A 26,866-nucleotide genomic window follows, 5' to 3' on the forward strand; every position below is an offset into this window, starting at 1 on the left:
ATTAATTAGCCTACAAGGCAACTGCTGACCTAACTCACACTAACCGTCAGTTTTGATTTGATTGTTGATTATAATCAGCTGTGAGGCGGAGTGATACATACACAGTGAAATAACCGTGATGTTGTACTCCAATATCGTCACGGTTTTATTGTCTCTCGACCAATCAGATTGCAGGGCCGGAACTAACTGTTGTATAATACACCATGCCACACCGCAAACATCCCTCAGGAATGGCCCAAGGAATGTGACAAAGACCTCAAAGTGTCAACCCTGGCCTCCAAATTCCCCAGATCCCAATCTGAATGAGCATCTGTGGCACGTACTATTAACCCACCTCACAACTCGCTGGACTAAATGGATCTGCCACACACTGCAGGACACTCCCACAGACCCTGTGTCCATACCTCCACAGGTCAGAGCCAAGTCCAAGGAGGCCCCACCTTGGATTAAGGGTACATCTGGTGTACCGTCACATCACAAGAATCCTTGAGCAGATTGGGACCTGGGAAATTTAGAAGCCAGGTCGACACCTAGAGCTTTTTGTCACGCTCCACAGGCCATTTCTAAACAGTTTTTGTAGCGTGACATGCTGCTTTTCCTGCTGGGGGCCACTGCCATTGGGGAGTACTATGAGTTCATGTGACAAATTAATTGATATAAAAACCTGGAAACTGGTGGCATTCTATTATATTGCATTATTCTATAAATTACATGTCAAAATTTGATTTACACAGTCAATCTAACTGAGAGGAATGTCTTTTATAGCCAGTAAAAGCTGCCAAATCTTGTTCAAGGCTTGTCTTTTGTTCATCAACTGATAAACAATTTTACTTAAATTGTATGGAATATTAATTTATGCAATCCACAATCTAATTGGTATGGGGTCTCCTGATTTCCATTTTCAGCCATAGTAAGATTTCGGTAACCTTAACAGTATTTCAAAATTAAGGTTTAGTTTGATGAACAAGCAGAAAAATTTAAGTTTGACTGGTGAATTAAATGATAGGTCCACATTTGGTCATGGCTGCTTGGAAACAATACTTGGGTGCCCATATGAACACTGGAACTGGTGTTTTATTGTCCCTCCAATGTATCTCAGCACAAAAACGGTCCAAGGAAACAATCTCATCACACTAGAGACATGTTAGGAGGGGATCTCTTGATGAACAGGAGGAATGATTAAAGAAACACGGGTTCAATGTTCACATGGGCACCCGACTACTGACTTGAAAAAATATGAACCTATCCTTTAAACCTATTGGCTTGTTACACCACTTTTAACCCCTCCATTAAAAAAAAAAATCAATGTAGACCACGAGAGGTGGGTGAAACACCAGAAAAAAACATCAAACTAGCATTAAAGGGTGAAGAATGAGCTCTCACACTTATCATTTTGGTCTTAAGTGAACTGCATCAGTTGTGTAACAAAATGTATTTATTGTTGAACATAATACAGCATTGACATGAACTCAAGTTTGACCACTGTCCATCTGTCTTTATTCCTATGAAAACATGTAGTGATTTCTATACAAACAACCAAAAACTATGGTTACAATGACAACCAAAGATGGTATCATAACATCAGTCCTCGGTCAAACAGTTGGCTGTTAAAACAAAATAGTAAACTTGATCTACATTATTTTTAATAAAACAAAAGGCAGAGTTTAAAGGATAAAGCACAAGCCATAAATAAAATAACTGCAGATTTTATTTCACAGAAGTATGAGTAATCTCTTCATTTTATGAATGCAACATCGGGGATCTTGCCATCCGTCTGGAAAGCAAAAGAGGAGAAAGCATTTTAGGTCCTTGCTGTAAAACAGTCACACCTTTATGTATATGCAGAGAAATTAACTATGAAACATCATTTTACCTTTAACTGAGTGAAAATTTGTGCAGCTCTGTTGAAATCCCACTCATTGTCTTGCAGACACCTGGAACAGAGAACAAGTGTTTAAGTATTTTGAATGAAATGAATAAATGATGTCGTGAAACGCTGCCAACACCACAGGCGCAAAAACAAAACCTACTTCTGGGACCATTCCAGGTTCATGCCAGACTTCAGTGAGAAGGCTGTGAGCATCTCCTGCTGCGGTGCAGTGAGGGTGGGAACGGGGCTGGAAGATGGAGTTGGGGCGGGAGCAACGAAGGCCCGGCGGATCTCCTCTGTTGTAGCCATCCGGATGAAAAGCTGGTCGTTCACGATGCACAAACTGTAGCACAGAAGGAACACAAAACATAAGATTCGACTGTTTCAGGAGGAAAACGTCCACAATCTACAATTGACTGTACTGACCTAACAAAGATCTTCCTCAGTACACTGTCTCAGCAAAACTGATCAATATTTATTTGTTCAGTATTATCATTCTTTTTGACCCTCTAAAATCAAAACAGGGTGAGTGTAAGTGCATTAGCTTTATCTAGGTGTACCTAATAAACTGGTAATGTGAGTGTCTTAGCAGTAGGTTCACTGACTTGAAGATCCACAACAGTTGCTAATTTTAGTATCATGTCCCTTCCTCTGGGAAAATGTGAAGGACAACAGGATGACACAAACCACTAGGAGCTCAAAAAAAAAAAAACTTACCCAGAGTTCCCTGCTGGGACAGTGATGAAAACCCGGGAGAAAGCCATGGTGGACTCTCGAGATTTACCATCAACAGCAACTGAAAAAAAAACATGAGACACATTAGCAACAAACTTAACAGCACTCGTTGAGAACAAAAATCATGATGACGCAATGACTCACCTTCTTTGAAGACTCCACTCACTGTGAACGACAGTAGTGTGTTCTGTAAACAGAAACATTTTTTGTAGAATTAGTACATAGAAATGATTCGCAGTGAGAAGAAAAGGCTAATGACAAGTGCTGGCTGACAGAACAAACATAAACTCACCGTGTAGGTGTTCACGTCGACAGTAAAGGAGGCAATGTCGTGCTGAGTCTTGGGCAACTCATTGAGGAAAGCAACCACGTTCAGTCGTGTATGCTTCAGAAGTCGAAACCGTATCGCTGAAAGAGGAAGTGTTCAGAGAGGGAAACATCAGAAGGCATCTCAAAAATCATAAAAGCATTCAGTCTCAACAATTCAGATGCAACGAAAGGTCATCAGCTCGACAGGTAAACTCACTGGAGTCTTTGATTCTCTTCAGGTTTCGAGTGTCTTTGTGATATTCTCCCAGACTGCTCCTAAGACCAGAAGAGAGGGATGGATCAGTGTGAACACAGCCAAGACTCAGACAGGAAGGTGTTAGGGTAAGTGCAAATAATAATGGGTGCAAAAATCTTTATACAAACAAATTCTAACTGTGAAAACACTGAAAAAAAACCAAACGTCCCATTCCTTTATGTGTTGTTCAGTGTTGCTACATGTTTACATAAGTGGGGTTGTTTGTGTGTGTTCTTACCTGGAAGGGTTCTGGGTGGAGTAAGGTGTTGTGAGGGATAACGATGCTCCATCATGGTAAGCATCCAGGAGTGGCTGTCTGTCCCCTGAGTCGTATATACTGTAGTACCTGCAACACAGTCACGCGACTTAGTTTTCTTGTGTGTGTTCCTGTGATTCTTTACTGCCCAAAAAAACTCTACTGGAACAGAAATTGTATTTACAGTAGCACTGGTGAATTAGACACTAGTTGGGACATATTAACAGCACATTAATCCTGAAAAACAGGCACTTATCAACTGGCTGTTGTGAGAAGATTAGCTACATCAAGGTAGAGGGTAGAAACTCACTGTTGCAGGAACCGGAGAATGAGGGCCTTGATTTCGTCTGAGCCAAAACAACTGCCCTGGATTGTCAAATGAAAGAAAGAAACAAACAAAAAAAAAAACATTTGTCAAGTACATAAAAGAATACCATAATGATAACAAGCCAGTGCAGCATAAACCTATTAACTAAATTACTAATGAGACCTTGAAAGGGTTCTACTGAATGTCATGTACTTCAGGGGCCAGTTGCACCAACAGGGCTTAAACCTTCATCTCACTAAAAATGGGTGTAATTCTTACAGTCAACATCTTGGCAGTTTCTATAGATTAACAGCCCAATTAGCCACATTAGCTTTCTTACTAAAGTCTCCTTTTCTATTTAGCTAACTTACAAACATGAACACACACCTTGTCCATCAACTCGGCTTGTTAAACAAGCAACCAAACAAACGTTCACTGGTAAAGATGCATTGCTAACTTACCAGCAAATGTCAATGTTAGTCTGTTCAGACACTGGTGCAATCCTTACACTTTAATACCACTGCTAACAACACCGTCTGTCCCTGAGTTGTAATCTACAGCCAAGTTTATTTACTTTTTCTCTGTGGAGTTTCACCTGCTAACTGCTGTAAATCAAACACAGATGCGCTTCTCGTGTAAAGCTCAATTAATCTTTGTATCCAAACATCTGTGAAATCCCTTTTTTTTCTCTGATCCTCCATAATTCCAATGCCACAAATGATAAATGTTAGGCTACACATTAGTAAGACAGCAGGAGGCTGTCAACAAAGTATCATAACAATGTATGCACTGCCAGGCAATAGCCACAGTTGCTGGGCATTTACATGATCACTAGGACCTGGCATAGTTAAGACTGGCCTGAAGTTTGGATGGTGCGAACCACTATAAAGTCCATTCTAAAGACTGGTCTTTAGCAGTTAGGACCAGGGTGTGTAAAGATCCAGTTAGTGCAACCCACTCCACAAGTAATTGTTAATGTGTCACTTTGAGTAAAAACATACAATTAATCACATGAGATAAAACAAGTAACCTTGCAGGGGGGGATAGTGGTGGGCGTTTCCACATCGAATCCAATGGGTGCAGGGAGGTCATGACCATCCTAAGAAGCAACCACACATGAAGGAAGATACAAGAGAGGGGAATTAGCACTGGCTAAACTTTCTGCCACTTTGGATCAATTTATTTAGCAATGTGAGTGCATTTAGATTCAGCAAAATGTATCTCACAAAATTTTTTAACTCTACTTTTCCCAACTTGTATAATCTGAGAAGGTTGTCTTTACTGCAACACTGCTATGTGCTCAAGCTGATTCAACAGATCTGTTACGAACACAGTTTTTGTAGATGTGAATTTAAACAATCTTCACAATAGCACCTAATAGGGGGAGATGGTTGTAAAGAGATAAACACATGGACTTACCAGTTTGAGAAGCCGGGGAAACCTCTGCCGCACGGCACTGGTACGGAACAAAAATCAAGAGCAGTAAAGTTATCATCACAAACACCACACCACACGCAGATAAATCATGCTTATTACTGTACGTAGCACTGTCAGTCACACCTGCTGACCCATCCAATGTCACTTTGTGCCATTCAGTTTAAGTCATTTTAAAGATGATACACTGTCCATGACATTTGGGAGAATACAGTCATGTATAGATACATGAAAATGGAGTGTAATTACAACCAGTGCCAAAAGGGATTTAATCTTTTTAATTCAAGTAGATCTGCAAATGGACTATCATTCACACCCTTATCCTCTCTTCACTTTCATGCTGTGCCCTTTTGTCAATTCTCCCACCCCAAAGTGTACTTACCAGCAGGTATACTCACCCTCTCCCCCAACATGGAGATACACACAGATCTGACATGGGGAAGCAATATAAGCACACTTTTCTAGGAGCACACACATATACACATGCAGAGACCCACAATCTACCAGACTGCACTGAAACCAGTAAACACATCTGTTGGGAATTAGTGAAATGAAAAGGTTATGCACTGCTGGGAGAGAGGTGGTTACCGCCAGTCTCATGTCCCCCACCCCCAAACTCTGGCCAAAATGCTGGGGAACAGATGACTCTAGGTCACAACACTAGAAAAAAAAATAGAAAGTAAAATTCAAACAAACACAGTCTAACATTCGCACCAATCACTATGCATTAAGAGAGTTTGTCGGTATCTGCGCCCATGATTATCAGCAAAGAAAGGCGACCTGAGAACAGAGCTGAACAAACAGGACAGATGGCCTCAGAGTGAGCTAGACGCAGCAGTCCCGCCACTACAGCCTTCCCCTGCTGCACAAGCAAAGCAGTTAACAGTATCTCATAGCCACCATCCACTCTGAAGAGATGGGTCTTCATGAACTGGGAGCGACTACATTAATGCTGTAAGCTTGTAATTTTTCAGCTTAATTTGGGCCCACGTCTCTGTTTACAGATAACTGGGAGATCATTAAGCATTGGACTATGGTGATATGTCTTTACTCTGCTCTCTCTGCTTTATATTTGAGCCTTTTCGTACTGGTCACAGCTATCAGAAACTGGAAGAGGCAAGTGTTTCCACATTTTTTTTTTCATTGGACTTATTTCAGACAAAACTGGACTTCAATTTCCAGTTCAGAAGACATTTCCCTCACAAGTTAGTTAAGGGTATTTGCCAAACTCTCCACTTCATTCACTGATCAGCAGAGGCCTCTTTCAGGCCAGAGAGAACCAACTTAGTGGAAGAGACGAACTGCTTTCTCTCTTTGGCTCATCTTATGTCATTGATAATGACATACTTCCCCCTCCGCCTCAGCCCAACGGCTTATTCTGTCAAGTCCCATCTTCTCGATTTCTTCTTGTCACATTCTCAGTGAGTCGAGGCTCACAGGGACTGAGGCCGAGTAATCGTGACTGTGCCTGCCTTAGGTTGTCCCGGGGTTTCGAGGTGGGATCTTACCCGTCATAGGCTATCCAGCCTTCCATACTCGCCTGATACAGACGGCCGAGTGGGCAAGGTGCTACGAGGGGAGGGGAAATCATTGGCTGCAGATTTCCTTTGTTTCATCCAAACATTTGTCAGCACAACTGTGCGTTGCCCTCTCTCCGTTAAACAACCTACACTGTTTTACAGTACTGCTCAAGAGGTTACTGTGGATTTATATTTTTTGAAAGCAGTTCACAGTACACTGTGTTTAAGGGCTGTCAAGCTGAATGTCTTCTTTAGAAAAAAGTGCTTCTTCACAGAGATATTTATCAACAGCAGTGTGATGGTGTTTTACAGCAATTTATGGGACACTAACCAGGATGTCAGCAGGGGAGTGCTGGGTGCAGCATCACTGAGAACCATAAAATAGACCGAAGCTTGAAAGGATGTCCCACAGAAAAGCTGAATAAATGGCAGAGCGAAGATGGCTGTTCAAACTGTGGAGAGTTTAAGCAAGCTGAAAGGAAAACGATGTGGGAGTGCATCTTGGTTGATGCTACCTCAGCAACTTTTGAAAGTTTAGTTTGCATTGTGAAAAGGAAACGTTAATCATCAAGTGTGAGGAAACGTGTAAAACAACAAGAAGATTTGATCTGATTACAATGAATTTGTGCGTTTCTGTTCTCCATTTCTTTCTCTACACAGGAATACAAAAATAGAGGGATTAATGATGAGTGTCAGCTGCCTCCGCCTCATCCATAGTTCATCCTCCACTGCTGGGAAATGGTTTCCGTTATTGTACATATTACACAAACAAAGGTGTGCTTGATCTCCTTTTCCAGCACGCTGCTGCTGCATTGTCCTGTCATACAGGAAACACTCCTGGACACCCCTACTCACACACCAACAGTCACACCACTGTGTACCCTTCATAAAAACTTCTCCCCTCATCCCCCAAAATCGCTGACTGACCTGATGTATGAGGCGTGATCCTTGAAGAGGTCACACAGAGGGTTCCTGTTCAGCCACAGCTCCACCAGCTTCAGGCCTTTCACTTTGTCCAGCTCCCGGTCTGACTTCAGCTGGACGAGCACACAAAAATCGGAACAAGTTGGTATGAGGAGGATTTAAAAATAAGTCATGAGAAGAGCCTGGTTATTATTATCTCAAGCAACCGAGCAGTCAGTTTCACCTCATTGTGGGAGAGGTTGAGAGTCTTCAGATTGGGCGCCTTGGAAACCAAATCGGTGAGTTCATCGAGTTTGTGAATACGATTGTTGCTCAGGTTCAAGCATGTCAGCTGGCAAGAGAAAGAGAGGTGTGTAAGCACATTCAGTCTGAACCATCACTTAATGACAGCAGCTACGATAAAAGCTAAGTGTTTATCGCTTATTTTCCAGCTAACAATATTACAAACATTGTCTATATTAATTTTACCTCTGGAATGTTTTCTTCAATGATCTTAATGACAGCCTCCATGTTTGTCTTCCTATTCAAGATGACTTCAATGTTCTGGGACGCCAAGTCTGTCACATAAAACAAAATTAGCAATCAACATAGTACGAGTAAAAATATTCAAAAATCATTTTCAGTCACAGTTAGGTAATTTAAAAATTCTGCAAGATTAAATTTCATCACCAGATTGTTGATGTGAAACAACACTGCAGTGACTATTTACTTAGAAAACAGACTAGACCCCCGTTTAATAGATAATTATAAAAAAATCTTGTATAATTCAGATATTAACTTGTAACAACTAGCCTAGTATGTACTGTAAGGCTCTGACTGAATCAGCGTTCAATATCATGTCATACATAAGACTTGTGTATGAGAGGGATGAGAATGTTTAATTACCTGGGTCTGTTCGGATGTTGTTCAAGTCCAATGCTTGCTGGGAGCCATCAAAACGTTTGGCCATACATTGCTGTGAAAGATAAACAGCAGTCAACATGAGAGGCCTCAGCTGCACAGAAAAAAAATCATCAAAATTGATACAAACTTTCTCCAATTTAATGCTGATTGAGTTAGAGGGCGGAAGGAGAGGGGAATCAACTTTTAACCATCATAAAACACCCAAAAGTCTGTCCTCCTTTCAAAATAAAGCATTCCAACTCTACTATCACTCAGACCAAACTACTTGATTTTCAAAACCCTTTATCACTTCGATCATATTAACTGCAATGCTGACTACATCCTGGTTACTTAAGTGCATGTAAATGGACTCATGGATCTCAATGCAAAAATCTGCATATTGTTTTTTACAACATTGTTCATGTTTGTTGATCCATACATCACACTTGCAGTATTTGTGAGACTTTAATAGTCATCTAAAAACATCATTGTCTCAGCCACATTCAGACCCTTCAGACAGTTTTGTTATTTCATCTAGCTCACCTTCAGGTGCTCCAAGTGTTCAGGCTTCAGCTCCGCAAGGAGGAAGGATGGAGGAGCGCTGGGGTTGACGTGCACTTCCACCTTGAAAAACAACACATCATATGATCAGGGACATTAGCTAAGAGAGTTTTAAAGTGTTATTTGTGGTTAATCATTATATAGAGGTCAAGGTCAGTTGAGAACTTAGTGACACTGTGTCAAAGCAGACAGGATGAGAACGTTATGACAGTGTAGCCATTATTAACAGAGAAGGAAGTTAACATGATGACAAGACTGATCATTAACGATAGTTAAAATAGCTTCTGAGGAAATAAGAGTGAGATTTCCATTATTACCCCAACATACCTTATAACCATCGGTGTCCGTGATCTTGTGAGAACATTTGTGCAAAGCATTGGCAGCAGAGGAATCATCCACATAGAAATGGGCCCTGTTATGATCAACATGGTACTGGACACACGGGAGAAAGACATGATTAAAATTCATATAAACAAAGATGGTGCCAACGAACACACTTTCCTTAAAATATTCAGTTTACAAATGTGTCTAAGTGGGGACTAGAGATATATCTTTTACCTGCAGAGGAGAAATAAAAAATAAATAAAAAACGAAGCATTAAAAGCATCACTGTTTAATTTATCAGAACTCAAAGCACATCTGCATTTAAAGGCACAAGACACACAATACCCTTTTGAAAATCCATTAGTTTATAATTAGTAATCACAAGACAGTGTGGGATCTCACCTGTACAGGTGTGTAGGGCACTGAGCAGATGTTCCTAAGAGCTGTCAATAACCAGTTCTTGTCATATTTTCTTCCGTGTGGTATCTGTCAAACAGACAAAAGGGCAAAATATGAGCTCCTGTAACAGGTCACAAGGTAGAAGCATGAACGACCCGTGGCAGCTGTTGCAATACGCACCGTTACTTTGTACCAGCCCGACCGGTTTTTTCCCCCTCCTCCATTGCCTCCAGGTCGGTCTCTAAAGCCGCCTCTTCCACCTCCTCCCCCTTTGCCTCGCCGGTCTCTGTCAAAGCGTCCATCTCCAGCCTTCCATTTATGTCTTCCATACGGGGTGCTAAAGAAGACAAACAAGACCATATATTGAAACAATCCTCCTTTAGACAGTGTTCACCCTATTAACAAAAGGTCTCCCACCTATCCTTGAGCCTAACACACATTTAAATCCACTTCCTACTGCATAACATATCAAAGCAAAGCCGTCTTTCTCTCTTTTCCCACACCTTTCATGACTACTTTGCCACCTTTCATGATGCATTTATGCTCCAAACTGTCACTGCCTCTGAAAATAAGGTGCATCACGCAATGTTCATTGCCGTGTCCTAAAAATTACATTAATATACAACTAATTTTAAAACAAATATGTTTAAGGGAAACCCAATGTTGCACTAAATGCATATTTTTATTAACATAATGAGGAAATGCTGCTAATTACCATTCCCAGCAAGTCACAAAAATGTTGATACTGAAGCTATCAGCATTCTTGCAATACAAGGTCAACTTGCAGTGATTACAGCATTATTTTTGTGATCATCTTTTTATTAACACTTAACAGCAATGACAATCTTTCCCTAACCTTAACCTAAGTGCTTCTGTTGGTTAAATCTGACCACAAACAGGAGTCTGGACACAAACCCAGGATTCTGGTGTCCCAGCCCTGTACTTTGTATGTCCGTGACTCATCACAGCCAACTCCCTGTGACCTCAGCACAGTACATAAAAAACTTTTCATTAACTTAAAGCAATGTGGTCTCTGAACATAGTCCGGGCAGCAATTATGTGACCACCACAACATAGTTATGAATGCAATTTAGTAATATACAAATGTAATTTATAGGAGACAGGTTGACATGCATGTGTTTGCAGACAGTTCTCATGCATGCACTGGAAGAGCACCAGATACAATCTGGACAACATCTCATCAAATATTGCTTTACAGCTCTTTCAGTGGTTGAAAACTCCACAGTATACCTTTAATAAATGTACACACTCACTAGCTGATATTAGTTTGGAACTATTTTGAATTTGCAGGCCTTTTTTTGTCCCATTACAATTCCATAACTAGCATTAGGAAAAGATCCCTAAAAAGTTTAGAAAAATCTGAAATGCATGGGTGGCTTATGAGTCACCAAGTTCAAATAATGCACTAAGGTAACAGTGATATGACAGCGAAACATAAAGTTACTTTACTGAGCTCAATTTACTTTCACAGTTTCACTTTCAGTTGGTTTTCCAGTGGTACTTTTTGGGCGAGTACATGATTCGCAGGGGTTTTCATCTGAAGCCCGGAGTGCTAAATGTGAAAATGGTCAGACTTGTTCTACTTTCTCTTCCTGCCACCTACCACAGAGCAGCTTAGGATACCTCGAAGCAGTTCAAGCAAGTCCACATGAAAGAATCTAAGTTTTGCTGTCTGTGTGTCACTCATCTTACATATAAAAAACACAGGGAAAAAAGCAATCTTAAGTTTGCAACTTATTCTTGACAGTTTCTTTTGGCTTACATGCTTAACAATTTCCCAAGCCCTCTTTATAAAGTATGATGCTTGTTTTAGAGCTTATCAACAAGTCAGACACTGACAAACATGTCTGGTGACAATTTTAAACTGCAAAACAATGTGTAAACAACAAACTGGCTCGGCCAGTCAGCCACACTTACAATCTGTGCTGGGAGCTGCTGTCCTGAGAGCTGTCACTCATGGTTACATCTGGATCGGGATCGTCGAGCCTAGACCGTGGCCCAGGACCCCCAAAGCCTCCAGCGTGGCTGCCCCGTTGGCGGTCTCTGCGGGACCTGTCATAAGACCGACCCTTGTGGGGGCCTCTGCCTTTACGGTTGCGAAACTGTGGTGCGGTTCTGTCATCATGCTCTGAGAAAGGGTGCAACAGTTTGTCAGTTTTTACTTTAATATCACATCAAATACACACACAATCAAATAAATTTTTTTTAGGTCCAATCTGTTATATAATATTAATTTGTCAGCATATAAATAACAGAATTAAAGTTAAGCAAATAATGCACTATAATGAGACACTGGTAGTGAATGAATAAAACCACAATGATGTCTCTTACTGTTCGCAATCATAAGATATAAATCCTTAAAATACAACCTACATCTGAAATGAATACTGTCACAGAAAAAACACCTAGCCTTGCCTTATTGAATGCTACAGTAACATTGTAACATTGTGTTTTGTCTTATTAGTATTACAGTAGTAAGTACCAGGTAAATACTTGTGTGTATAAAGCACCATTATTAGATATCCAGGGGAAGGCCCAAGATATAATTTTACCTCCATTGACCATGTAACCAGTGCTCCTGACCTCCCTCCTCACCAAAAAGTCCCCTCGGTCTGAAGAAAAACGGTACAAGTAGCACAAAAGATGTGAGGTTAATGCTGAAGGTAGCAGGCTGTCTTACCGTTGTAGTAATGCCCGCCGTCCGCCATGTTTCTGGAATAGTGTTAGATTAAAAAACACACGGCCCTGGGTGAAAATATGATCTGCCGGGCCTCGTTTCTCTCTTTCACGAAACACAAACCCTGGACTGAGGAAAAACTTCAAACATCCCGAGTCGTTTCAGAGGAAACACAAAAGCGAGCACGATGTGGTCGCAGAGTGCTCTTTAACTAGCTGGTGGCTAGGCTAGCTTCTCCTACTGCGCGTTGATGAGAAGACAGCGGAAGTACAACTTCAAAAAGGGGTTCACTTCCGCAGTAAGAAAAAAATGGCGCGAAGAGTTAAACGACAAAAAGTTTTTAATGCGTGTTCGGAAAGTAAAACATCACAAAAAACGGAGCGCATCACAATATAAAAGATTATCAATGTTAGCTTTGATTTGACATTAGTCGTAACCTGTAGTTAGCATACTGTGTAAACTGCCTGGAGGTTTAATAAATGGCTGTCTGACAAAGTATTTAATTATGACATTATATAAATGTAAACTACTTTAATGGTACATCAAAAGGCCGTTAGGTTGTATATTCATGCACAGACAGACGAAGTATAAAGTTAGCACAGAACTTTTCCGTTGGTCGTTAAGGTGATAACATACTAAAGTGCAAATGTAGAAACAAAGTCAATTGACAAAATGTTACAGTAGGTCATCTACAAACCTGTGTCCGTAGGTGAATTGTTAACCACCCCAAGAGGTTTTACATAGCCCTTAAATTATGTATCTGTCATTTACAGATTCATGGTCTTGAACCTGAACAGGACACATTCAATCACCCTCACATTTAACCAGTCATCAATATTATTAAGCATTCTGGCTAATCAAAAAAGCTGTATTTAGTTTATCAAGAATGGCATTTAGACAGTAAAATTCAGAAGAAAATACATGTTGCTTTGAATATTTAAAAATAAGGAAATAACATTTTATAGTAGCTTATTTTATTTGGTAAACTCTCTCAAAGTCTGCCAAATCTCCCACACTTTAACTTTTATATTAATACAAATAACTTATATCAGGTTGTCCCTCTCTCAACTGCTCTTGTACAGTTTTTTTAATTCTATCATTATGATTTAAGTTCATGTATCTCTTACTATTTATTTCTCTTACTTTCCAAGCCACTCATCTGTATTTATTTCTGTCCTTTTGCAGCTGCACCGACTTCATATCCCCTCTGGGGATCAACAAAGGTGTATCTCATTGCTGTAATCAAAGTATTTAACAATTTAATAATTGATATAATATAACATTTTATGATGATTTATTTTATTTGGCAAATTCAATATCAAAGTTTACCAAACCTGTCACACTTTCTTCACAGATGTTAATCTTTGAATTTGGAAATTACATCGCCTCGCTTATAAATACTACTGTATTGTGTGTGTGTGTGTGTGTATATATATATATATATATATATAAAATTGATATGATTACATTACAGGAGGATAAAATTCCTTTAGCACTTGTTATTTTTTTCTTAACATTCTGTGTCTTATTTTACTTTACATATGAAACTACTCCTTAAATACCTCTAATCTAAAGTCACTTTACATGGGGCTTCAGCAAATCAACTACATAATGAGTACTTTGCTGTCTTAATATTTTCTTGTTGGAGATATATTCACCTAAATATACCATTGATAAAAGGAAAAAAAAAAACTAGAATAAAACAGTAAATAGTCATATTGGTTTGTGGAGTTGTGAAAAAAATAGGCTGCAACAATATAGTTAGGTTTTTGAATCCAGTCCGTGACTCTTTGAATAACCTGTATTTTTGTGTTGCCAACTGCAGTCCTAAACAGATGTTTGTATCCCTCTCATTATTGTAATTGCTGACTGAGAATGCCACATGCTTCAGTCAAACAGGTAATGCCCTTGAGCAAAGTTTCATCTCCTACCCAAAAGTAGCCTACACCATCTGATTTCCCTGACAAACTCAGTGATAAAGTCACAATGTGGGCTCATACGCAGCAAGGTGCAACGTCTAACGTTACCCCATAGAGATTCAGGCAGTTAAACCTTATTTATTTTTAAATATTCATAACATTTCAACTGTATTATCCCCCTCAGACTTATCCCCGCCAATGTATACTTTAATTCCCACCAATACTAGACTCAACCTGAGGGAAAACCTGTCCAAACTTATACACAGCTATGAACTTGGACATAATCAGTGGACCAAACTTACCCTGATTCAACACACGTGTCACCACAGCCAGGTTGGGGTAGCTCCTCTGAGACAAAGTCAGGTGATTCATCTGGAAAAACTTTTCAAACTTAGCCTTTAGAAAAACTGTTAAACGTTATTCCTTATCGTTAAAATAAGAAAAAGGTCCCTTGCTCTAAAATCTGTGCAAAATTAAACCGCTTTTTACAGCTTCTCCACAGCCAGGCGGGTGTTAACGGATGTTAGCTTTAGCTAGCTAGCTAGCTGTTAGCGTTAGCACGGTATCCGGCTGGACATCACGCTGGACTCACAGACACAGACCGACGATATTTACCGATTATTTTCTTTTACCGTGGCGATATTTTCCGTGGTGATATCGGAAACAACTGCCCCTGCCTACTGTCTGCTGTCCCCGCTGCTGTCCCTCCGACTGTCCGCGCACTTCACCTCCGGAACGAACAACAACATGGCGCCACCTGGCGGAAGTGACTGGAATCAGGCTCAGGTATTGCATCACATTACATTACATCACATATAGTACACACAATTTCCAGATTAATAAGTTCACCTAATTAAAACAACAGCTGTGAAATAGATCTTACCTCTATGACAGTTATAATGTTTTGTTGATACAGTTTTACAAAGCTGTTGGTTCAAATTTATGGTTATTCGTAGTTTGTGGTGCTGCTAAGTTGTGTTGCAATATACTGAGAGGTGTGTCCAGTATTTGGTCTGCCCTCATTGGTATAAATGGATGGACAGTATATTAGAAACACCTGTTTGAAACACCTGCAGCCTCCGAAATGACCACAGTATTGAATTAACAGCTCTGTAAGGCCACAGAACATGATAAACCTCACTAAGGTAAGATTTATTGCACATTATTTAAATCTTAATCTCTACTGGGTCTGATTACATCACATATTAACATTAATATCCAGTTTTCTTATATCCCCCCTCTTAAGTAGCTTTAAAGTTGCAGAGAGATCAACTGTTCAAAAGTTGTCAACTCCGTCTAACAGTATCCAAATGCACAAACACATCTCGTGCATCATGTTATACACAAGTCCCCCAAATTCACCCTAACACGTTGGATATCTTCATAAAATTTGCAGTACCCACTGGAATTTAAAATAATGGTCTGTGGGTTTGAACAATGTTAAGCTGCGCACATGGATGGCTTACTGACCGGGCCTACTGGGCACAGGCCCGGGCATTGAAAGTGGCAGGGGCCCACAGAATGACTGCAAAGAGACTCAAAATAACTGTAAAGAGTCTCAAAATGACTACAAAGAGACACAAAATGACTGCAAAGAGACTCGAAATGACAAAGAGACAAAATGACAAAGAGACACAGAATGACTGCAGAGAGAGACAGAATTACAGCAAAGTGACTCAAAATGACTGCAAAGAGACAGAATGACCACAGACACTACATGACTGCAAAGAGACAAAAATGTCTGTAAAGACACACAAAATAACTACAAAGAGACTCAGAATGACTCCAAACAGACTCAAGATGACTCCAAAGAGAAACAAAATGACTGCAAAGAGACAGAGGATGGTTTCTGAGTACTCCTAATGTAGAGACATTAAGACTGAGCAGATAAAGAAATGTACTGGTTATTTCACTTAGTTTGGAGTGTCTTACATGTGAAGTTGTTTTGTGTAATTTCACTACAGCTTATATGACCAGGAGAAGACAACATTTCAGCTGCATCATCTGTAAACAATTCAAAACTCTGATAATATCACATCTGTTTTATAAATGTATTTTAATATGTTTTATAAATGTATTTTCATAAGTAAGGCTAGTCTCTTTATGATATGATGTGCGTGTTTGCGTGTATGAGAGTTTTCTTTGCTGCTGTAAACAAATGATCTTAGTATATATTTCCACACAGATCTAAGTTTTTGAGGAAAATTTGTTTTTGGTCCTTCATGAATAATAAAAAGGGGAAAAAAAAGGGAACAGTAAAGAAGACAAAGTCTTTGTAACAAAACACTGTCTTCACAGTTACAGTGTTCACATACCAGATGTGCAATTGGAAGACAAACATATCATATGTCCATGGATTGTAGCTGCATTGTACTCCCTTGTTCTTCTTCCTCAGCCTGTGAAGACAGATTTCCCATCAACAAATGCTCCTCTGTTGTCTCCTCCAGTGAATGACATGAGGCGACAGTTCAAAGAGTAACAGCGGCCATTTTGTCCACCTGATTCTGAATATGAGTGTTCGAGTGTCTCCACCACAACCCTCGGTGTACTTCATGTACCACTCTCTTCTTCTCCACAGCTGTCCTCCCGAAGCCCACAGGCCCCACTGATGGCCTCGCCCAGAGAGTTGATCAGAGACCTCAGACCGATGAGGTAGCCGTCCTCTCTGTTCCCCTCGAACCATGGGACATCGTGTTGGAGCTCGGTCCTGTCAGGCACCGGGGTCGTCTTCCCAAAGTCTATCATCCACACGCAGGCCTTGCTGCTGTGGTCGTGCACAAAGAGAAGCGAGCTGCCAATCACCTGATCAGGTCAAACATATAAATATATGTAGATTCATTATAAGAATATGAAACTGGATCAGCAAAAAGACATCTAGGCCCAGTTTTTCAGAAGTAATCTGATCAGATTACGGCTATTGGATTGGATCAAATCCAAAATATAGGTTGTTTTAAAGAGGGAAAAAAGGATTACATCACACAATTCAGTTTTGCGTTGTTCAGGGTGGATTCATGGTGGATCTCAGGGACAAATGTATTAAAACTTTTAAATTCGTCAAATATATATATGTATATATATTTTTATATACATATATATATGTATATATATATATATATATACAGTACAGGCCAAAAGTTTGGACACACCTTCTCATTCAATGCGTTTTCTTTATTTTCATGACTATTTACATTGTAGATTCTCACTGAAGGCATCAAAACTATGAATGAACACATGTGGAGTTATGTACTTAACAAAAAAGGTGAAATAACTGAAAACATGTTTTATATTCTAGTTTCTTCAAAATAGCCACCCTTTGCTCTGATTACTGCTTTGCACACTCTTGGCATTCTCTCCATGAGCTTCAAGAGGTAGTCACCTGAAATGGTTTCCACTTCACAGGTGTGCCTTATCAGGGTTAATTAGTGGAATTTCTTGCTTTATCAATGGGGTTGGGACCATCAGTTGTGCTGTGCAGAAGTCAGGTTAATACACAGCCGACAGCCCTATTGGACAACTGTTAAAATTCATATTATGGCAAGAACCAATCAGCTAACTAAAGAAAAACGAGTGGCCATCATTACTTTAAGAAATGAAGGTCAGTCAGTCCGGAAAATTGCAAAAACTTTAAATGTGTCCCCAAGTGGAGTCGCAAAAACCATCAAGCGCTACAACGAAACTGGCACACATGAGGACCGACCCAGGAAAGGAAGACCAAGAGTCACCTCTGCTTCTGAGGATAAGTTCATCCGAGTCACCAGCCTCAGAAATCGCAAGTTAACAGCAGCTCAGATCAGAGACCAGATGAATGCCACACAGAGTTCTAGCAGCAGACCCATCTCTAGAACAACTGTTAAGAGGAGACTGCGCGAATCAGGCCTTCATGGTCAAATAGCTGCTAGGAAACCACTGCTAAGGAGAGGCAACAAGCAGAAGAGATTTGTTTGGGCCAAGAAACACAAGGAATGGACATTAGACCAGTGGAAATTTGTGCTTTGGTCTGATGAGTCCAAATTTGAGATCTTTGGTTCCAAACGCCGTGTCTTTGGGAGACGCAGAAAAGGTGACCGGATGGATTCCACATGCCTGGTTCCCACTGTGAAGCACGGAGGAGGAGGTGTGATGGTGTGGGGGTGTTTTGCTGGTGACACTGTTGGAGATTTATTCAAAATTGAAGGCACACTGAACCAGCATGGCTACCACAGCATCCTGCAGCGACATGCCATCCCATCCGGTTTGCGTTAGTTGGACGATCATTTATTTTTCAACAGGACAATGACCCCAAACACACCTCCAGGCTGTGTAAGGGCTATTTGACCAAGAAGGAGAGTGATGGAGTGCTGCGGCAGATGACCTGGCCTCCACAGTCACCGGACCTGAACCCAATCGAGATGGTTCGGGGTGAGCTGGACCGCAGAGTGAAGGCAAAGGGGCCAACAAGTGCTAAACACCTCTGGGAACTCCTTCAAGACTGTTGGAAAACCATTTCAGGTGACTACCTCTTGAAGCTCATGGAGAGAATGCCAAGAGTGTGCAAAGCAGTAATCAGAGCAAAGGGTGGGTATTTTGAAGAAACTAGAATATAAAACATGTTTTCAGTTATTTCACCTTTTTTTGTTAAGTACATAACTCCACATGTGTTCATTCATAGTTTTGATGCCTTCAGTGAGAATCTACAATGTAAATAGTCATGAAAATAAAGAAAACGCATTGAATGAGAAGGTGTGTCCAAACTTTTGGCCTGTACTGTATATATATATATATATATATATATATATATATATATATATATATGTACACTGATTTATATTTTACACTTGATTTGTTAAACTGTTACAGTGTATGTAGATAAAGTAGACATTAGGCTATCTATTAAGCCTTTCAGTAAAATAAAGGATTTTTTTTTTTGTCATAAAATACCCCCCAGTTAGCTGTTAATATCAAACAAAAATTACCTGATTTTAACCTTCATTTAAACTTTTATAATATTCACAGTGGTATAGTCAAGTAGTTTCTAACACTGCACCCCCTCATACTGTTTTCTGTCTCTTCAAATCTTCAAATAAAGACACAAGACCCTCAGATGCCTATGCGACCTGTTGTTTTTTTAGCTAGTAGCCCACATTGTAGTATGTAATCCCATTTGGAGTTCTGGTTATCCAGATTTGGTAATCTTGAAAATATTATATCTGGATCAGGGTGATCAAATCTAATGTTGCTTTGAAAAACGGATACAAAAGTGAGATGGATTAGCTGATCCTGGATAGCAAAACATGGGATTTCCAAATCCGGATCATTCTGATCCAGATGGGGTTTTTTTTTGTTTGTTTGTTTGTTTGTTTTTTTCCAAACTGGGCCGTGAGCTCAATGTGGTCTAATAACTTATTTTAATTTTCTCATGTTTTATTTTGAATAAATTATTTATCTTGTTTTCAATAGCTGCTATTTTGACTCCATGATTTTCACTTCCTGTTAAGATGATTTAAAACATTATAAGCAAGTTAAGATATGTCTATATGTGAACCGACCTCATGGGTTTTGAAAAATGGTGAGTTCTTCAGAGCATCTCTCAGGGCCAGGAGTCTGGTGTGGTATGCTTTCTGAAAACACAGATGGGTGGAGTTGTGGTTTAGCAGACATAAATAGCACAGTTTACAGGTTGAAAGATTAATGTAATCAGCTGAGGAGAGTGGAAATAAAAAAATAAATAAAAAAATAACAGGAAGTCTTTGTTTTGCTTGTTCAATGTCATTTTATTTTCGTGAATGCTTGTTGTTAGTCTAGTTTTTTAATCAAATCTTAATTAAAAAAAAGTTTTAAAAGACAAAGCCTGTGTGGATTGTTGAGGTAATTTTGTGATAACTATCTTTAGACATGCACAGCAGGCATCAGTGCACTGATTATGTATAAGAAGCTAAATATGGTTCGATCATGGCTTTTAACCCACAGGGCAGCAACTGGGGACACATGAACTAAAGAAATATCTAGTGTTAAGTAGTAGTAGTATTTTTCTTTTGGGTTAAGTCATTATTTTCTAATCTGTATTTCCTTGATTGTTCAGATTTGCGTTTTTTGTTTTGTTTTACTTATCAAAATCTGATTCAGTATTGGGACCTGTTTTCTAAAAAAAAAAAAAAAAAGTAGTGTAATTTATGTAACGGTGTTTCTATGACAGACAGCACTGACCAGGATGTCCAGCTGACTCTTGGTGAAGTAGAGCATTGCATTTGTGACCTGATCTGGAGTCAGGATTTTCCTGAGGTCCCGTTGGACACTGCCGTCCTCCATCTGACTCACAGAGAGCGAAACACAACAACACAGATATGGGACATTTGAAAACTTACAGAGAATCAAACAGTTGACATAACTATGTATTTTTGGGTAACAGAAGTTGTGCAGTGATTTGACTGGCCTACCATGATGCCCTCTATCCTGAGGCCCAGCGTGGATGTAGAACTGGTTGTGTCCCTCCACTGAAGGTATCGAAACTTGGTCACCCCTCTCTGTGCATGCTCCTCTGCTGATGGAGCTGATGGGTCTACTTTCACCATCTTCTGGTACATGTCATTCCTCAGGGTGGCCTTAGTGCGAGCTTTGATCAGTTCGTCCTCCTGGTATGTCCTGAGAAGAAAACTCTAGTTGGGCATAATAGCATACTGATTTCACCTCTCAGCCTCTCATGTAAGCACAAGTACACTCATTTCTACAGTGTTTGTGTATAAACCTGCAGGACTGTAACCTCTGGTAGAAGGAAACAATTGCTCTCAAACCTACCTGACTCCCATCTTGCAGTCCATGATGACAGGTCTCCTCAGGCCGCTCAGCAGGTCCTCCAGGCGGATGTAGCAGTGCTCCCCCCTGGTGACCAAGCCATGATACTGCGGGACAAAGGGTCTCAGCGGGTCGCTCATCAATAACTCAAGGCACTTTGCCTCCACCTCACTATACAGTTTCAACACCTCCCCTCCCTCACTCAGCTGGAAGTTACCTGGTGATGGCAGCAACAAAACGGACAACAGGAAGCATATTCACCATCCACGTGTTTAATAAAGCAAAGTACAATAACCTAAATGAACAGTCAGGTCTTTATGTTGTGGACCTCAGTGAGTTGAAAAGACTTAACTCAGAGATTCTTGACTTAATGAAACATGTTAGAAAACCCTTAAAAACACACTGAATAAACTCAAAGTGTATAGTGGTAAAACCAAAAGAGATGACATCCTGACATTCTGGAGATAAAATGTTACAATGTATGTGAGCTTTATCCTGTATCTAAAAGTGTAGGGATGTTTCTGAGTGCCTTTATGTGTCTGTTTAAGATGAACATGCCTTGATGTCCAGCCAGCTGGACCCAGGAGCTCTGCCGCCGCAGCGACCAGTGCATCATGGTCAGGTAGGTTTTCCAGGAACGGCTCTGAGGCAGAAAAGAAGAGCATGTTGATGTCTTCATGTGAGATAAACAGGGTTTGCAGCCTGTCCCAGCATGCATTGTTTTTCAAGAAGCAGTTTACATCTCTGACAGGTCAACAGACGTGAAGCATACAGAGAATTTCTGCATGCATTCAAGCGGAAAAGCCCCAGCCAGCAAGCAGGGTTGAACCAGGGCCTTGTTGCTGTGAGGTGACAGTGCTCTGTCACTGTGCTGCTGACCTGTTATACTTCTGGATATGACCACCTCCTTATACTCAGGAGTATAAGGTTCCCATGTATAGGGAGTTCTGTGTGAATTTTTTTGTATGTTAAAGCACTTTTCCATTCTCTACTCCTGAACAGACCATATTTACGCAGACATATTAGCTTGTCACAGTAGGAAAAGCACAGGTTTTACAAACAACAATGGCTCTTAACTGTTCAAGTGTTTTACTAAGCTATGAAAGTATAACCCAGCATGCACAATACCAGGACCCTGAAACAGAAACAGGTAAATGGCATGCAACCACCTTTAATTTCATTATTTACACCTTTGCTTTTCCTACTGTGACAAAGCAGCTCAATGCCATTCCTTAGACAAAAGCATGTGCCAAATGAAGAAATAGAAATGTAATTCTGCAGTCTTTGATTTCTCTCTTTGAGGAAAATGTGATAAACCATATCATTAAAGTGACAGTTCACCCCAAAATCAAAAATACATATTTTTTCTCTTACCTACAGTGCTATTTATCAATCTAGATTGTTTTGATGTGAGTTGGCAGGGGTTGGAGATATCAGCCGTAGAGATGTCTGCCTTCTCTCTAATATAATGGAACTAGATGGCACTCAGCTTGTGGTATGTGCCTTAAAATACATTTGAAAGACTCAACAGCAATGTCTCTTTCCAGAAATCATGATCCGTTTACTTAAGATAATCCACAGACCTTGTTGGGAGCAGTTTCATGTAGGAGCATTTTTCTTTCTACTGAACTACACCCACCAACTGTATCACTGCACAGACGGTGGCATGCATCTCCTAGTAGCTCACTTAGCCCCACTGAGCTAGCTAACATTATAGCTCAGCCGAGGGGGACACCATGAATGTTTACATCTCATGCTGTCACAAGCACGAGCCGCTCATACATGAGTAGATGCACGCTTCCTTCTGCATGGTGATGCAATTTGCGGGTGTAGTTCGGTAGAAAGAAAATAGCTCCTACATGAAACTGCTCACAAAAAGCTTTGTGGATAATCCTAAGTAACCAGGTCATGATTCCTGGAAAGAGACACTGCTGCTGAGTATTTCTAGCATAACAAGCTAAGTACCATCTAGTTCCATTACGTTGGAGAGAAGGCAGACATCTCTATGGCTGATATCTCCAACCCCTGCCAACTCACACCAAAACAATCTAGGTTGATAAATAGCACTGTAGGTAAAAGAAGAAATATGTATTTTTGATTCTGGGGTGAACTGTCCCTGTAAAGCCAACCATTCTCTGAAATTATACCTCTGACTGAGAGAATTTTTGGGGGTACAGTACAGGCCAAAAGTTTGGACACACCTTCTCATTCAATGCGTTTTCTTTATTTTCATGACTATTTACATTGTAGATTCTCACTGAAGGCATCAAAACTATGAATGAACACATGTGGAGTTATGTACTTAACAAAAAAAGGTGAAATAACTGAAAACATGTTTTATATTCTAGTTTCTTCAAAATAGCCACCCTTTGCTCTGATTACTGCTTTGCACACTCTTGGCATTCTCTCCATGAGCTTCAAGAGGTAGTCACCTGAAATGGTTTCCACTTCACAGGTGTGCCTTATCAGGGTTAATTAGTGGAATTTCTTGCTTTATCAATGGGGTTGGGACCATCAGTTGTGTTGTGCAGAAGTCAGGTTAATACACAGCCGACAGCCCTATTGGACAACTGTTAAAATTCATATTATGGCAAGAACCAATCAGCTAACTAAAGAAAAACGAGTGGCCATCATTACTTTAAGAAATGAAGGTCAGTCAGTCCAGAAAATTGCAAAAACTTTAAACGTGTCCCCAAGTGGAGTCGCAAAAACCATCAAGCACTACAACGAAACTGGCACACATGAGGGCCGACCCAGGAAAGGAAGACCAAGAGTCACCTCTGCTTCTGAGGATAAGTTCATCCGAGTCACCAGCCTCAGAAATCGCAAGTTAACAGCAGCTCAGATCAGAGACCAGATGAATGCCACACAGAGTTCTAGCAGCAGACCCATCTCTAGAACAACTGTTAAGAGGAGACTGCGCGAATCAGGCCTTCATGGTCAAATAGCTGCTAGGAAACCACTGCTAAGGAGAGGCAACAAGCAGAAGAGATTTGTTTGGGCCAAGAAACACAAGGAATGGACATTAGACCAGTGGAAATCTGTGCTTTGGTCTGATGAGTCCAAATTTGAGATCTTTGGCTCCAAACGCCGTGTCTTTGTGAGACGCAGAAAAGGTGAACGGATGGATTCCACATGCCTGGTTCCCACAGTGAAGCACGGAGGAGGAGGTGTGATGGTGTGGAGGTGTTTTGCTGGTGACACTGTTGGGGATTTATTCAAAATTGAAGGCACACTGAACCAGCACGGCTACCACAGCATCCTGCAGCGACATGCCATCCCATCCGGTTTGCGTTTAGTTGGACGATCATTTATTTTTCAACAGGACAATGACCCCAAACACACCTCCAGGCTGTGTAAGGGCTATTTGACCAAGAAGGAGAGTGATGGAGTGCTGCGGCAGATGACCTGGCCTCCACAGTCACCGGACCTGAACCCAGTGGAGATGGTTTGGGGTGAGCTGGACCGCAGAGTGAAGGCAAAGGGGCCAACAAGTGCTAAACACCTCTGGGAACTCCTTCAAGACTGTTGGAAAACCATTTCAGGTGACTACCTCTTGAAGCTCATGGAGAGAATGCCAAGAGTGTGCAAAGCAGTAATCAGAGCAAAGGGTGGCTATTTTGAAGAAACTAGAATATAAAACATGTTTTCAGTTATTTCACCTTTTTTTGTTAAGTACATAACTCCACATGTGTTCATTCATAGTTTTGATGCCTTCAGTGAGAATCTACAATGTAAATAGTCATGAAAATAAAGAAAACGCATTGAATGAGAAGGTGTGTCCAAACTTTTGGCCTGTACTGAATATTTTTCAGTATGAACACCTCTTAGGTCCTTTATGCACGTCAAAAATTGTTTTGAGTGTCAGTGCCTTCGGTGTTTACAAACAGTGTTCATACCTTGACAGTTATGATCTGTTTTGTATATACACAAAACAGCTGCCACCAAACACAGACATGGTTGCTGAAAAACCAAAAAACCAAGGGAAACAAAAGTTGACCTGAGCATGCTCAGTAGAGACACTCACAAAATGACAGGTTTCAAGCTTAAATAAAATGTCTACACTATACAATATTTAAGACATAGCCCTTTAAATTGCAGATGTTTGCATCCTAAATGTTCCTATTTTGGTCACAGAGATTAAATATTTTGAAGATGCTTATTTCTCAGTCTTGTGTGGTGCTCTTTATTCAGTCTTTACAAGCTCACTGTGTCTGACAATGCAGAATGCAGACTGTGCTGAGACAGTCTCTAGTCCTCCTCCCACCATTTGCTCCCCTCTACTCTCATATCTGTGGCAGCCGCAGCCGCAGCAGCTGCCAGGCATGCAAACACCATTCAAATCTGACCTTGTCAAAGTCCTCTTTCAAGCCCATGCAAATCACCACGACCATAGGTGCAAAGAACAGTTGAGGAATATAGTTCTAGTAAGTCTCTTCCATGGAAAACCAGAGCAGCCACATGCACAGGTGTGATAGCAGTACTATGACATTTACTATGATACATGCCAAAATGAAAAACTTAACACCACATCTGTTCATTCTCACCTTCCTGAACGCCCTCCTCTTTGAGTCAACATCCTCTCCTTCGCTGAAGACCTCATCGCTCTCTGCTGAGGAGAGGTTGATGGAGGAGCTGGAGGAGGAGGTGGAGGAGTGCAAAAGCTTGGAGAGAACTGGATGTGGGGAGGACCACTGATGTGTTGCGGGGCCGCCTCTCAGCTCCTTGGCCTCTTCATCCATCCCCTCTGGGGTCACCTCGCTCTCCTCGTCTCCTTCCTTTGTTGCCAAAACTCTCTTCCTCTCTGTATCCTCCTCTTCTTTTCTTTCTTTGACCAAACTGGAGTCTTTATTTCTCCTGTGTTTCAACTCACTGCTCATGCCCCCCTCTTCATATTCCCACTCCTTCTTTCTTACAGTCTCCTCTACCCTTCTTTTCCCGCTCCACCTCACCCTCTCCCATCTGTCTGTATCAGCCTCATGGCTCCCACCTAACCTCTCCCTCCTCCTCAGCCTCCATTTTAACTTCACTTCATCCCTTGCACATCTTGGGATCAATTCAATGTCCTGTTTCTTTTCCGTGCCTTGAATGACCTCACTCCTGTCTTCCCTATTCACTTCGCTTGATTCTGAATCGAGCTCATTGTCCTGCTCCCCGTCCTCTCCGAGTCCACCTATACACTGACTGTAAGGGGGGAAGCTTTTTGTGGACTGGAGTTTGGGTCTAGATCTCAATCTGACTCTCCTGCAGCTGCTGGAAGGCTGTTCACTGATTGTCAGATGTCTGTCCGTCTCCTCTGACAGTGTGGCAGAAAAGTCATTATCCATACTTTGGTTTTTCTCTGTCTCCATCTCCATCTCCTCCATGTGGTTCTCATCTGTCACCATGTCCATCTTCGAGTCCAGTGGGTGAGCGTAGGTGTTGAATCTACTCCATGAGCCCAATGCATGTGCTTTTACAAAACAAGGAAATGTTTACAAGAGTTGTACAGTTTGAATAGGCTTGAGGAAATTAGTTTATACAAGTCTAAACCCCACTCTAACACATCCTCAACAATAACTCTATGCTCTTTTCAAAGGACACAAATGAAGATATAAAACTATAAAGTATAACATGTGTCTCACTTACTTCACCTTACCTTTGTCGTCCACCTGTTGGAAAGCTCCGTGCCTGTCAGTGAGCTACATCCCTCTCTCATTATCCC

The 26,866-nt window shown here is 40.8% G+C and overlaps 2 protein-coding genes across 3 annotated transcripts; both read right to left on the reverse strand.

Annotated features, from left to right (window-relative positions):
- Positions 1 to 1,417: 1,417 nt before the first annotated feature.
- nxf1a (nuclear RNA export factor 1a) lies at positions 1,418 to 15,027 on the reverse strand. 2 transcript variants are annotated; one of them, XM_049585663.1, is made up of 23 exons: positions 15,010 to 15,027; positions 14,697 to 14,766; positions 12,351 to 12,410; positions 11,716 to 11,926; positions 9,958 to 10,114; positions 9,781 to 9,864; positions 9,382 to 9,486; positions 9,037 to 9,117; positions 8,497 to 8,566; positions 8,080 to 8,168; positions 7,835 to 7,942; positions 7,615 to 7,724; positions 5,153 to 5,189; positions 4,764 to 4,832; positions 3,737 to 3,792; positions 3,409 to 3,516; positions 3,132 to 3,190; positions 2,898 to 3,013; positions 2,750 to 2,792; positions 2,588 to 2,666; positions 2,031 to 2,213; positions 1,874 to 1,934; positions 1,418 to 1,774 (listed from the first exon to the last, which is right to left on the reverse strand). In XM_049585663.1, exons 2-23 carry the CDS (start codon positions 14,764 to 14,766, stop codon positions 1,736 to 1,738), a joined length of 1,995 nt encoding a protein of 664 aa, XP_049441620.1. In that variant the 5' UTR covers positions 15,010 to 15,027; the 3' UTR covers positions 1,418 to 1,735. The 2 variants fall into 2 exon arrangements, with proteins under 2 accessions (XP_049441620.1, XP_049441621.1); XM_049585664.1 differs by lacking the exons at positions 12,351 to 12,410; positions 14,697 to 14,766; positions 15,010 to 15,027 and adding an exon at positions 12,479 to 12,749.
- A 312-nt stretch (positions 15,028 to 15,339) lies between these two features.
- si:ch73-22a13.3 (inositol-trisphosphate 3-kinase B) lies at positions 15,340 to 26,823 on the reverse strand. The gene is made up of 8 exons (XM_049585665.1): positions 26,801 to 26,823; positions 25,710 to 26,614; positions 21,721 to 21,805; positions 21,166 to 21,379; positions 20,808 to 21,012; positions 20,578 to 20,679; positions 19,920 to 19,991; positions 15,340 to 17,196 (listed from the first exon to the last, which is right to left on the reverse strand). Exons 2-8 carry the CDS (start codon positions 26,553 to 26,555, stop codon positions 16,945 to 16,947), a joined length of 1,776 nt encoding a protein of 591 aa, XP_049441622.1. The 5' UTR covers positions 26,556 to 26,614; positions 26,801 to 26,823; the 3' UTR covers positions 15,340 to 16,944.
- Positions 26,824 to 26,866: the final 43 nt, after the last annotated feature.

This window comes from Epinephelus fuscoguttatus, linkage group LG9 (assembly GCF_011397635.1).
Source record: "Epinephelus fuscoguttatus linkage group LG9, E.fuscoguttatus.final_Chr_v1".
In the NCBI taxonomy this organism is placed as follows: Eukaryota; Metazoa; Chordata; class Actinopteri; order Perciformes; family Serranidae; genus Epinephelus; species Epinephelus fuscoguttatus.

Excerpts from the sequence above, each read along its gene's own strand:
- nxf1a (XM_049585663.1), bottom strand. The coding sequence starts at position 14,766 with ATGAATCACCTGACTTTGTCTCAGAGGAGCTACCCCAACCTGGCTGTG. Across the intron at positions 2,214-2,587 it reads GTCCCAGCAGGGAACTCTGG|TTTGTGCATCGTGAACGACC; the intron begins GTAAGTTTTTTT and ends TCTGTGCTACAG. Across the intron at positions 1,775-1,873 it reads AAATTTTCACTCAGTTAAAG|ACGGATGGCAAGATCCCCGA; the intron begins GTAAAATGATGT and ends TTTGCTTTCCAG.
- si:ch73-22a13.3 (XM_049585665.1), bottom strand. The coding sequence starts at position 26,555 with ATGGACATGGTGACAGATGAGAACCACATGGAGGAGATGGAGATGGAG. Across the intron at positions 21,806-25,709 it reads AGAGGAGGGCGTTCAGGAAG|AGCCGTTCCTGGAAAACCTA; the intron begins GTGAGAATGAAC and ends TTTCTGCCTCAG. Across the intron at positions 19,992-20,577 it reads AGAGTCAGCTGGACATCCTG|AAAGCATACCACACCAGACT; the intron begins GTCAGTGCTGTC and ends CTGTGTTTTCAG.